Below are 13942 nucleotides of genomic sequence, written 5' to 3' on the forward strand. Positions count from 1 at the left end.
ACCTTTGGCATAAAACCCAAGTGGGTCTGAATTTCTTATTTACTCCTTGAAATAACTTCTCGCAGCCTCAGTCTCCTTATCCTCAAAAGGGATTTAGAGAGTTATTGTGAGAATTAAACAAAATAATGACGCACATGAAGCATCCTGCCAGCACTCAGTGTGAGCTCACTTTTCCTAGCTTAAGAAGATCAAGTGTGGATTGGGGCTGGTTTTAAACACAAGTTGTTTAAGAAGACAGTATTTCACTTTTAAAACAAAGTCCCAAATTTTCTTTCTTCTGTCAATCAAAAAGAATGAAAAAAAAAAAGGTGTGTGTGTGTGTGTGTGTGTGTGTGTGATGCCTGTGTTTCAGGGAAATAATAGGAGAAAGAATCACAGAATGAGACTGCATATTCTCAGTTGCACACTACTAGGTAAGGCAGTAAATAGGCATTCTAAGCAATTTTAAAAGTACTGTAAATTAATATCCAGGTCACAACTCTTTCAGTTATATGCGCCAGAAAGCAAGAAAGCAAACCCAGATATGCCTGCTGCTGTCAGCAGGGATTGCTGAGAAAAGTTAGCCTGTCTTTCCATTTAGAAAAAGCATTTGACAAGGGCACGTGAGTGGGAGGCTGTGAAGTGAACCTGCTTGGAACTGATAGTGTTAGCTTTTTACTGACCTGCTTTCCATACCGCAAGCATTTGGTTTTTCTTTTGTCATTGACTTGTGCTGATTTATTAGGCTGTGTGCTTCAAGGGCATCAGGAGATTGCATGTAGGAGCAGGTCTGAACTGGGAAAGTGAGAATTACTATATTAGATGATACCCAATTAACTAGTGACAGGCACAGCAGGTAAAATCGGAACCTGGGCTTTATCTGCTATAAGCACTCGCCACATAGCAAACATTTTAAAACCTGGTGGAGCTTCCTTACTCATTTCTCGTTTCCTTCTTCCTGCCCACTCTTTCTCCCTGTCTAAGCAAGGAGCTGTGTCTACCTACATGAGTATCAAGACAGACAAGTCTTTGAGATGTGCTCCAGGGTTCAAGGGCAATGGGTCAGAACTCTCTGAGGGGTGGTGACTCGCTGAGAAGCAACAGCCACACACCACCCCACAGGACAAAACAGTGGAAGCAGAGGCATCAACATAGTTCAGAATAATTGATTTTACTTTTTTCATGGACAACTGAGTCACAGGATGATGTGCTAGTTCTGAAAACACTTTTTCAGTCTCTGTTCTTTGGGCACCTCTGCCAGCATGAAGTTACTTACTATAACTCAACATTCTCACTCGCGTTACTCAAAGGTGAAAAGCTGGAAGAATGAGTTAATCTTACCTTCGCGTTCAAGTGTAGCTATTAGGGCAGTGGTAGGAGTGCAGAGCCTGTGCTTTCGGACAGGCTGATTTCCTGTAGCTACTCCATCTTCCTTTGGTATGGGATCATGTAGTACATCTAGTAATCATAAAGTAAGCTTGGAGGGAAACGATTTGGAAATACTTGGGAAGGTAAAATGATATGACATGAAATGCCTGCTATTCTAAAACACAAATCTTATTTTACGTGCAACTGCTGTTTTGGATTATCCATGCCTCCTCCTGCATCAGCTAGCATGGAAAATCCTTCAAGATCTCTAACTCAATCACTTCCTCAGGGAGTCATGTTTAAACCCCCTCAAGCTGGGCCAAATCTCCCTCCATGATGCTTCGAGCATGACTGCTGCTTTTATTATGGAATCTAACTTGTTGCTTTTATTAGTCATCTAATGATGCGACTCTTTCTATTACCAAGCCTGATTTTCTTAAGCCCGTGGGTAGCATGATATTCATCTCTGTGGCCCCAGTGCCTAACATGGAGTCTGGCATGTGGTAGGCATTTAAGGAACATTAGAGGCAGAGTGTGGTGGCTCACGCCTGTAATCTCAGTGCTTCGGGAAGTAGAAGTGAGAGGACTGCTTGAGGCCAGAAGTTCGAGACCAGCGTGGGCAACAAAGCGAGCCCTCATCTCTACAAAAAAATTAAAAACAAAAACAAAACAAAAAAAAACTAGCTGGGCACTGTGGCTCACACCTGTCTCAGCTATTCAAGTCTCAGCTATTCAAGAGATTGAGGTGGGAAGATCACTTGAGCCCAGGAGTTCAAGGCTGCAGTGAGCTGTGATCATGCCACTGCACTTTAGCCTGGGTGACAGAGCAAGACCTTGTCTCAAAAAAAAAGAGAAAAAGAAAAAACATTAGATTAATGTATGAATGACAGTCAGGTGTAACTCCAAAGAGAAACCCTTTCCCTGTTACCACTTCTTAAATCTGTAGGACTCGTATCTAATAATTTTCCTTCTATCCGTAAACATCTTATCAACATCAGAGAAAAAGAGACAGAGAATTAACAACAACATACTGAACGATGCCCTGACAATGAGAAATGAATCTCTTGCTAATTTGGTAATGATGCATTTATTGGGCTCGGATCTAGAGAATTTATATTGAGTAGTCAAAAGCCTGGGAAGGACTGAATTCTGTTGAACTCAGAAGTCCTCTCTTGAGAGTTCTAGCTAAACTAGAACTACCACATATAGATGATAGCAGAGAAATGCTGCAAATAAATAAATTTATACATGCAAATCAAAATCTTTTAGTAAAATCACACAATTAACCTGTCACTGGGGAGAATGAGCCAGGGTAGATATATGCTTTAGAAAGTTATTAATCATTTTCTCATTGCAACCTCCTTTGAAATCAACTTGGCCTATTCTCTTTCATATTTATATGTATGCATACATATATATATATACACACAAACATACACGTATATACATACATATATACGTGTATGTTTGTGTATATATATGAACTTATTTTACACAATGTTGATTTGTTTTATGCTGATATACTGTTAGCATTCTTCCCTACATTTTACAGACAATGAGGTTTTCATTTATTGATGGCTCATCTTTGCAATGGTCAGTACTCTTTATAACTCTGACTTTTTACGGCACAGCCTTTGGCCTCTCCTGAATTTACTGTCTTTGAACACCTGCTTCATTTTGTTAGTGCTGAGATTTCACATGCATTAATTCAGTGTGCACTGACTGCTCTCATGTTATATAAAGTTGAAGTCATGTGTTTTGTAACAATGAGCTCTGGAACTATCCCTCACTGGCAGTGTGACTTTGAACCTTACTCCTGCTCCATTTCACCAACTATAAAATGGTGATAATGATAGAGCTGCTTCATTGATACTGTTATTTAGTTCATGTTTAGAATAAGGTGTTTAAAACAGGTCTTGCAAAAGAAAGTGCTCGGTAAAATGGTAGCTAAATCGGTATCACGTGTGTCCACACACTGGGTCTCCAATGTGACAGTCAATGTCATTTGTGTATGAGCAGACAAAACTCTCTAGGTTTTAGGGGTTCATGGTTGATATTTCCATTTTGCCCTTCAGTGTGAAATTTCACTCATGTAGGACTTCATAGAAAGAATCTACCATCTTTCAAGAACTGACACAATCTTACGCCATCCCACCTGCCAAGATATTCCAGCTGCAGGTCCGTTTTCCGGTATTGCTGACTTTCCTGGGTCTTTTCAGGATTATGTTACCTCTTCATCCTCGTGCATGATTTAATTATCCGAACAAAAGTCCTTTCATTCACTCGAAGACAGCATCATACCTTAGCTATTTGAAAATTTCTCAGAGTTCTAAAATTTCTCCTTTGTCTTTCACATCTTCCTTCTGAAAGATTTTACTAAGTGGGTGGGAGTTAATTTTATCTAAATAGATTCTTGAATATTGATCTTTGAAATCTGATGACTTATTTTCGTAAATGTAGGCCAGGTTTCACTTGGTACTTAATGTTAATTTAGAAAATTCCAATAACATGGCTAATGTTTGACAAACTACCATTAATGCTAAACTGGGGAGGTCCCTTTGGCTTCCATTTTCAAAGGTGAGATCGGATCATACTGACCCCATCTGAGCATGTCTTCCTTGTTAATTGAGGGTGGTGGGGCTGGAGTTTCTTCAAGTCACTGGTCCATTCAATCTGATAGCAAGTCTGCCTGGGTGTTACTCATTTCCCATGCTATTTTCATGTCAAATACTGCTGTCCCTTTATTATGCAAGGGATACAACGCATTGAAACCTAGTTGGGCTTCCTCCCACTTAACATTCTTCTACTTCCGTGTTGACTTCTTCTACCTTCCAACTTCCGTGTTTACACTGAAAAAGCTGTTGCTGGGTAGGTTGGTTATTTTTTTTTTCCCATCAGACTCATAGGGATATTTTTGGATTATTGGTTATGATGAATATTTATGGGAAATGTTGCTGTGCACTCCAGTGAGAAATCAGTGTTAAAGAGGCTGGCCCCACAGCTATCTCTGTGTCTCTGGAAGCTATGTCCTTTTTATATTTAATTAGTGCCAAGTATAGGGTCTTGCGTGAGGGAGGACCCAGATTGAACTCCTGTAGCGTGATGTGTGTTTGTTTCATGCACTCTACTGTGTTTACTGATTTATGGCATTTAATTATCAATCCGTTAATCCAAGTTTTTGTTTAATTGGATTCATCAAACTAATGGTATGAATTCCACTCTGATATCATGGCCTGAATCTGGATATCAGATTCCCTTAATAAACAGAAGCAGTTAATGTGTTCCTGCTTCTTCCTGATCAGGAGGCCTGCAGTCCTCTGGTCTTGTTTGTTTCGTAGCATTTCCTTTTGTATTCGGCATTTCCTTGAGTGCCCTCTTTGCTTCTTGGAACCTTGCCTTACTACCATCACCATTCTCAGAGGTCCCTGCTCTATCGGGCCTAAAATGGTAGGGAAGAAAGGAAGAGGAGGGAAGTAAGAAGAGAGGAAAAGGTGAGCTCTATTCTCAGTCACTGTGTCTGTGGGTGTATTTTTTAGGAAGTTTAAAATCTAAACTCCCTGTCTACAGTCTTGGCCTGTCTTGAAGGTTGTGAGTCAACTTAGTGAATACGTGCAAGGTACTTTTAGGCTGTCTGGCTGGGACATAGGTTGGGTCCAATGAAAGTAATAGTTCAACAGAGCATTCTCCTTAGATGGCAGGCTCCAGGCAAGTAGAAAAGCCCATGGCTCTGCCTGGAAGTTCTCGTGCAGGTCCAGCGTATCACCAACTGGTGCTTCAGACACTGAGATGAGGCAAGTACTTAGCATTCAGTTTCTTAACAAAGTGATTAGCTTCATAGACATCTAGACTGTTTTTAAACATAAGAATATGGCTTTCTTTTCCTCGGGGGGTGCTGTCCATTTTTGTCCATTGGATGGAAGGTGCTATCACAATATAAATGGTGCATTGCCTATGATCAACAAGGGCTTCTTAAGTTACTCCCACTTCCTCAGTGATATTGTCCAGTCTTATTCCTTCAAATGCCAATCCCAAATGTCTCTGTTCCAGAACTTTCCCAAACTCCAGACTCAGATATCCAACCTCACACTGGACATCTCCACTGAATGTCTAAAAACTTCTCAAATTTAACAAATCCAAAGCTAAATTCTTGTCTCCCCAACCAGTTTCATTTCTCATTCTTCCCATCTCAGTTGATAGCAATTTCTGTTTTTTTCTGGTGGCTTAGGGTAAAAATCTGTAGTCATTCTTGACTTTTTTTTTTTTTTGAAACAGAGTTTTGCTCTTTGTTGCCCAGGCTGGAGTGCAGTGGTGCGATCTCGGCTCACTGCAACCTCCGCCTCCCAGGTTAAACAATTCTCCTGTCTCAGCCTCCCGAGTAGCTGGGATTACAGGTGCCCACCACCACACCCAGATAATTTTTGTATTCTTAGTAGAGACGGGGTTTCACCATGTTGGCCAGGCTGGTTTTGAACTCCTGACCTCAGGTGATCCACCTGCCTCGGCCTCCCAAAGTGCTGGAATTACAGGCGTGAGCTACCGCGCCCAGCCAACTTTTCTTTTTCTCACACCTGACGTTTGACCCACTAGGAAAGCTATTGTCTCTACCTTTAAAATATATCTAAAATCTACCCACTTATCACTAACTCCTGCTAATGCACTAGTTTAAGTCCCTGTTGGGACATAGAACATGATACTACAAAGTACAGCACCTTGGAAACTGAGAAAACAGCAGAAGCAGAAAGGTCACTCTGACCATCCGCTGTCTTTCTGTGTGAGAGCTGATCTTAAAGGATTCTGTTGGTTACCTTCCCTGAAAAGTGGGCGTAAGACCCTTATGTGACAGTTGCCCTGCCCCCTCACCTGGAGGGAAGGAATACTACACAGAGGCCAAGAAGATTCTGAACAAACAGGCCATGCTGAGCTCCAGTTTATCACCATTAGATCATATGCTTTTTGTCCAATCACGTTTCTACATAGCTGTCCATTCTTCATATGCTTCATTGAACCTAAGCACAAAAATAGACAGTTTTCTCTGGGTCTTGGGGTCTTCATCTCTGAAGGCTCCTATATCACATAAAACTTTGGTTACATAAATTTGTCATGCCTTTCTCTTGTTAACCTGTCTTTTGTTATAGGGGTGTCAGCCATGACCCTGGTGATGGGTGAGAAAAATATTCTACTTTTCCTCCTCCACATCCTCATCATCTTTTCCTGAATGATTGCACTAACCTCGTCCATATCTTTCTGCTTCCACCTCATCCTCCCCTATGGTGTATTCTCAACATAGTAGCTGTAGGTCAGTCTCATTTTTTTCTTCTACAGTGTTTTTCCATTCCACTCAGAACACTCAAAATCCTGACAGTGGCCTTCTAGTTACTACAGCTGTGCAACAAAACATCCCCAAACTTAATGACTTAACATCACCATTTATTATGTGCAAAATTCTGTGAGTCAGGAATTCAGACAGCTTACAGTGGGGGGACTTGTCTCCATCCTGTGGTGTCTGGATCCCTCAGACTCAAAGGCCCTAACCACCTGAAAGCTCATTCACTCAGATATCTGGAGATTGGTGCTGGATGTAGTCTAAGACCATCACCCAGGTTTTCAGCTGAAACACCTACACGGGGCCTCTCCATGTGGCTTGGGCTTCCTCACAACATGGTGGCTGGGTTCCCAGGACAGAAAGCCAGGCAGAAACTGGACTTTAGCCTCAGAAGAGTTACAGAATACCTTCCATCATACTCAGTGGGTTGGAGCAGTCTCAGCCTGACCACATTCAAGAAGAGGGAAATATACTTTACCTCTTGATAGGGAGCGGCAAGGTTCTGGAAGAGTATGTGGTACCAGAAATATTGCTGTGGTCATTTTGAGGCTATAGTTTACCACAGTGGCCTGCATGATTGGACCTGGGTTGTTTCTCTGCCTTCATCTTTTCTCCCCATGGAACATTCTGCTCTGGCCACACTCGCTGGAGCACACAGTTGTGCTCCTGCCCTGGGGCCTTCAGATTGCCTACTCCATTCGCAGGATGCCTGTTGACACCCCTTCCCAGGATGACTTCGACTCTTCCCAGGATGCTTGTTGACTCCCTCTTCCCTCCCTCTGCAAACTTTTAGGGAGTATCATTTCCCCGGTGATACCTTTCCTAACCACTCTACAGCCCCGTTTCGCTTGCTGTCTTTTTTTCCCCCTTAAATCCTTATTGTCATTATCACCTTCTAATGTTCTGTGGAATTTTTATGTTTATTCTTTAGCATCCCTCACTGCTGAGCTATCCCACATGCCTAGAACAGTGTGTGGCACATAAATATGTATGGCATGTGAAACAGAGACGCGTTTCTGGTTGGGGCATTTGGAACTTGCAATAATTGCTCCAACTAGCACAACTAAGTGTGTGTGTTAGACAAGCATAAGTCAGTAAGAAAAGATAGCAACTTAAACAGTTGTTTTCACTGTGTAAATATCTCTTTTTACCTTTTATGGACTAATGAACCAGAATGTGTAATTGTTTTAATTTCCACCTAAGTATTTAGTTTCTTTATGAGGAATGTCAGGGTACTTTTTCCAGTTCCACTGTCCCTCACGTTACACATACATGTTGACTGAAATAGAAGTCCAAGAATCCCCAGACACTCTAGTAGCATGAATCTGGGCAGCCTGGCTTCTGTGTTTCCACATTCCCCAACTTTAGAGTACATGAGCCCTTGGCATAAATAATCCTTCAGAATAAAGGTTGGAATAAAAACAATGATAAAACCCACGATAACAATAACAATACTAATAATAGACATGGCAGCATCATTGATCATTCCAGCCACCATTTGCTAAAAACCCCTTGGCTGCAGGTGTTATTCCAGGCACTTGGTGTGCATGTCTGTTAGTTATCACCTTGAGAGGAAGGCACCTTCATTCCTCAGATGAGCAAAAGGGGAGAACTTGTTCAAAGTATATCAAATCTCTTTTATCCATAAAGTGCCTCTTTGATCTGTCAAACCATAGCAATCATTCATTCCTTCAACATTTGGTGATTAGGAAGTGCTGAGTTTGTCTTGAAGAGTAGCTGATCTCATCACTCATTGGAGGTTGAGCAATTGCTTTCTAGTTACTGGCAGAATCCCATGTTTTTGTTTGTTTCTCAGTGAAAGGGTCCACAATCCTCCTCTACCTGTAGTGAGGCTCTCCTGGTTCATCTGTAGGATGGGAATCATTACACTGTCAGGTTCTCTTTCCCTGTATTGGACAACCGAGCCCATGGCTATCAGTTGGGAAAGGTAGGAGACAGAGCACACATCGTCCAGTGATACTCTATCAGTGAGCTGCCTTTGAAAGACTATAGCGAGGCTGGCTCAGCTCTGTTCCTCCAGCCTCTGACTTTCTCCTGCAGAGACACTCAGAGGCCCAGAATCCTCCCCAACTCATGACTTCAGGCAGCCACTCCAGTGGATTTGAATGTTTTCCAACTATAGAATGTTACGATTACTAGTGGCTTGACCTCAGTCCTTTGGCTTTGAGCTTTTAGTTGAATGGTTTTTGTTCAATTGTGACTGCAATTGCATTCACTTTGGATTTCCTTTTTTCCCCCAGAAACAAGTGTGAAGGAAAATACTATGAAGTACATGGAAACACTTGAGGATAAACTGTGCAGGTAAGGATCATAATTTCTGTATTTCAGACTCCGTGGCACATCTAGATTCTTTATTATAACAAAATTTAGTTAAATCAATGAAAAAGGCTCACCAATTTCTCTAATAAATTAACAAAGAAAGACACAAAAAAAGCCTTTTGAACCCCATAAGCGAAAGAGCAGGTGCCAGCCCTCATCTTGTCTTTTAAAAAGTAAGTAGATTAAGGTGTTTAAAAGTGTCTTGGAGAGATCACCGGATAGTTTTCATGTTCCATAAGACAGAGAAGAATCTTCTTTGCTACATTAAATTCAGAATTCATTTCTTAGTCTGTTTTTCCCTTTTTTAAACTTTAGTGTTTGAAGGGAGTCTTCAGGATTTTAAGGCAGTTTATACATGGTTTGGAATAATATAGAAATGCACGTCTCGGGTTCTGTTTTGAATCCTGAATCAGAATCAGCATGAAAATTTCTGGTTGTTTTTTTTTAAGACCCAATTAGGAATTTGTCTTTGAGAAATGTCAGGGATGCAGCAGCATGACAAGATGTTTCTGGCTTTTGTGGATGTGTGCTTAGGAAAATAAATCCCAGTCATCAGAATCTGTTCCTAATTAAGGCAACAAGTACTAGAGTGGAATATACGCTTTCTTCCCTGGAAGTCATTTAGTTTTATGGAGACTATTTTGCTACTATTTTGGAATTTGTAAAGTAACTCTTTAGATAGGCTGTGCCTTAAGCCTTTGTCTGCTAGGACACTATCGTGAGCTAAAATGCTGCTTTTCCCTTAAGAGATGTTGAGAGGGCCTGCCTTGCAGAGTCCTACTCTTCAGGCTAAGCAAGGCATTACAGGATTTATTCTCATCCTTGGGAAGAAGTCCTATAAACCCCTGATTGATCTTTCCCTGCTTCCCATGCTCCTAGACTTGGGGAGAATCTATGACACAGGTGATTAGCAGAGGTGAGCAGGATGAGGAGAGCTTGTACTTGGGTCAGGTGCTCCGCTCTGAGTCTGGCCTTCCTCCTCTCCCGTGTGTTCGGGACAGATTTCTGGCACATTCTTCTTGATCTCAACTGCAGCTGCCATTGTTGTAGCCATCAGCACAGCACACACCGTACATTAGGTTATTGGGCAGCAAGTTGTAGCCGTAAGCACATGGGTATTGATAAAGAGACGCCCATTTAAATTGCAGCTCTCCCAAATATAAACTGCCTAACCTCAGGTAAGCACTCACCTTCAGTTTTGTTTGTCTGTTTTGTTTTGTTTTGTTTTAGCTATATAACTGGAGGAAGGGTACCTACCTCCCCAGCTGGTGTGTTAATTTAAATACCATATGTAAAGCATTCACGTGGTTGGCAGTAGACACACCTTGGTTTCCTTTTCTTTCCTTCCTTCCTTCCTTCCTTCCTTCCTTCCTTCCTTCCTTCCTTCCTTCCTTCCTTCCTTCCTTCCTCCTTCTCCTCCCCCGCCCCTTTCCTTTCTTTTCTTCTGACAGAGTTTCACTCACTGCCCAGGCTGGAGTGCAATGGCACTATCTCGGCTCACTGCAACCTCTACCTCCCAGGTACTAGTGATTCTCCTGTCTCAGCCTCCCAAGGGGCTTGGATTACAGGCAGCACCACCATTGCCCGGCTCATTTTTTTTTTTTTTTTTAATTTAGTGGATATAGGGTTTCACCATGTTAGTCAGGCTGGTTGCAAACTCCTGACCTCAGGTGATCCACCCGCCTTGGCCTCCCAAAGTGCTGGGATGACAGCTGTGCGCCACCGCGCCTGACTACCTCCTTCTTTTTACCATTAGAACCGATCAAACACTTCTGAGTGAAAAAACACAAACTGCTTTTCCTCTGTTCTCACACAATGCAATAATCAACACAGAAGGCTTCTGTGATGAAATACGTGAGGGTTTCTCCCCACCAAAAAGTAAGCAATCAGTTCTGCCGCAGATACCAGCTGGGTGTCCTCTAACTCAATTCCAACACCAGCTACCTGGAGACAGCATCAGATGCCACAGGTTGAGGGCTCAGTCCCACAAGACTGCCCCACTTACAATGCCAATGGCAGATCCAGGTTATTTTGCCTGGGCTTCTGACCAACCAGCTAGAAATTGGGATTCCCATGACCCCCTCCTTGGGTTTGATTAATTTGTTAGACTGGTTCATAAAATTCAGAGAAACACTTATATTTACTGGTTTATTATAAAGGAGATAACATAGGATACAGATGAAGAGGTGCACAGGGTGAGCTGTGGGGAAGGGGCACCAAGGTTTCATGCCCTCCTTGGGCACACCATCTTCAAGGAACCTCCACATATTCAGCTATCTGGAAGCTCTCTGTACCCCCTCCTCTTGGGCTTTTTATGGGGACATCACTGGGTAGGCATGATTAAAGTGTGGACAACCATGTGGCAATGTGATTGGACAGAAAGTGTGATCTACCACAAATAGACTGAGTGGGAAAACCCAGCAGGACTTGTCTGTTCAGATTCCACAGCTTCTCTGTGCAGCGTTTCCTCCTTCAGGTATGGGACAGGGCTCCTGAGATGAGGGTCTATGACCTGCAGTCAGACGGGGTAGGTTAGAGAATTTCTTTCCTTCTTGCTTTTTTGTAAGTTCAACTTTTATTTTAGATTCAGGGGCAACATGTATAGGTTTGTTATATGGATGTATCGTGTGATGTGGAAGTTTGGGGTATGATTGATCCTGTCACTCAAGTAGTGAGCATAGTACCCCTGGAACTAGTTTTCAGTCCTTGCTTCCCTTCCTCCTCTGTCAGTCTCCAGTATCTATTGTTCCCATCTTTATATCCACGAGTACCCAGTGTTTAGCTCCCACTTACAAATGAGAACATGCAGTATTTGGTTTTTCGTTCCTGCATTAATTTGCTTAGAATAATGGCCTCCAGCTGCATCCATGTTGCTGCAAAGTACATGATTTTATTATTTTTATGACTGCATAGTACTCCATGGTATAAATGTACCATGTTTGCTTTATCCGGTTCACCATTGATAGGCATCTAGGTTGATTCCATGTCTTTGCTATTGTGAATAGTGCTGTGATGAACATGCCAGTGCATGTGTCTTTTTGGTAGAATGGTTTATTCTCTTTTGGATATATACCCAGTGATGGGATTGCTGTGTTGAATGGTAGTTCTGTTTTAAGTTCTTTGAGAAATCTGCAAACTGCTTCTACAGTGACTGAACTAATTTCCATTACCACCAACAGTGTATAAGTGTTCCCTTTTCTTCACAACCTCTCCAGCATCTGTTGTTTTCTGGCTTTTTAGTAAGAGCCATTCTGACTAATGTGAGATAGTATGTCATTATGGTTTTGATTTACATTTCTCTGATGATTAGTGATGTTAAACTTTTTTGTATTTTTGTTGGCTGCTTGTATGTCTTCTTTTTTTTTTTTTGAGACGGAGTCTCGCTCTGTCGCCCGGGCTGGAGTGCAGTGGCCGGATCTCAGCTCACCGCAAGCTCCGCCTCCCAGGTTTACGCCATTCTCCTGCCTTAGCCTCCGGAGTAGCTGGGACTACAGGCGCCCGCCACCTCGCCCGGCTAGTTTTTTGTATTTTTAGTAGAGACGGGGTTTCACCGTGTTAGCCAGGATGGTCTCGATCTCCTGACCTCGTGATCCGCCCGTCTCGGCCTCCCAAAGTGCTGGGATTACAGGCTTGAGCCACCGCGCCTGGCGTATGTCTTCTTTTGAGAAGTACCTGTTCATGTATTTGCCCAATTTTTAATAGAGTTATTTGTTTTTACTTTGTCAAATTGTTTAAGTTCCTTATAGATTCTGGATATTAGATCTTTGTTAGATGCATAGTTTGGGAATATTTTCTCCCATTCTGTAGGTTGTCTGTTTACTCTGTTGATGGTTTATTTTTCTGTGCAGAAACTCTTTAGTTTGATTAGGTCCCACTTGTCAATTTTTGTTTTTGTTGCAATTGCTTTAGAGGATGTGGGCATAAATTCTTTCCCAAGGCTGATGCAACCATAAAAGAGGCTGAATATCCAAAGCAATCCTGAGCAAATAGAACAAAGCTGGAGGCATCATGTTACCCAACTTCTAACTATACTATAAGGCTACAGTAACAAAAACAGCAGGGTGCTGATATAAAAGCTGAGAATTTCTTTATGGCCAGCTCCAACACAGAAAGGCGGGGGGAGATTAGGGTATATTTTTAGTTTTTATGACCTGCCTAGGGGAGAAATAACAGTGGGTGTGGGAGTTACGAGTCAGGAACTGTAGATGAAAACCTATATACATAATTATGACAGTCATGCCTGGAACTCATCCTCTCTCCCTCCATGTCAGCTCCTCCCCCTTTTCATCCAGCCCAATGCATGGCCCACCACCCACCTGGCTGCCTAGGTGGGCAGGCACCATGGGCTCATGCTGGCTCCCCCACTTCCTTTCTCACTCAGTTCCGGAGTCTTGTTAGTCTTGCCTCTTTAGTATCTCACAAGCCTGCCTTTATCACACTGACAGTGTGGGCCCCTCTTCTGATCATAGTAGCAACTTTTCCTGCTTGGCTGTTCCACTGTTGCCCTCTTACCACCTTCTCCAGGTGGTTTTGAGTAAGCATCTTAAAATATCCGTCTGGTCACTGCACAAGGCTGCCAGATGTCCTAAGGATAAAGCCTAAATGTCTTACCGTGGTTCATGACGTTCTTCCATGTGGCCTCTGCATGTACTTGAGTATCACCCATCACCACCCCATCATCACGCTATTGCAGCTGATACTTGTTCCCTTATGCTTCCCAATGCCATTGCATTTTTTTTTTTCTGGAAAGAAACTAATTTAGAGGGGCACAGGGTTAAGGGGTATCATCCAGAGAAGTATTTGATTGAACCATGTGAAATTGCTGATATTTCACCATTTTTGACCTATAAAAATGACAATTTCATATAGTTAACCCAATACTTAGGGATTTGAAGTCATCTTCAGGAGGGTCAGATGCTGTAAACTGAGGCT

The 13942-nt window shown here is 42.4% G+C and overlaps 1 protein-coding gene across 5 annotated transcripts in view; it reads left to right on the forward strand.

Annotated features, from left to right (window-relative positions):
• DISC1 (DISC1 scaffold protein) overlaps positions 1-13942 on the forward strand; it is a 411890-nt gene that overhangs the window by 316191 nt on the left and 81757 nt on the right. For all 5 annotated transcript variants that reach the window (XR_004058726.1, XM_030935640.1, XM_030935641.1 and 2 more), the window contains one exon: positions 8932-8992. Coding sequence is in view for 4 of the 5 variants with exons in the window: in XM_030935640.1 (XP_030791500.1) it covers positions 8932-8992 (61 nt within the window). In the remaining variant the exon portion in view is untranslated. The remainder of the gene's footprint in view (positions 1-8931; positions 8993-13942) is intronic.

Source organism: Rhinopithecus roxellana, chromosome 8 (assembly GCF_007565055.1).
Source record: "Rhinopithecus roxellana isolate Shanxi Qingling chromosome 8, ASM756505v1, whole genome shotgun sequence".
Lineage (NCBI taxonomy): Eukaryota > Metazoa > Chordata > Mammalia > Primates > Cercopithecidae > Rhinopithecus > Rhinopithecus roxellana.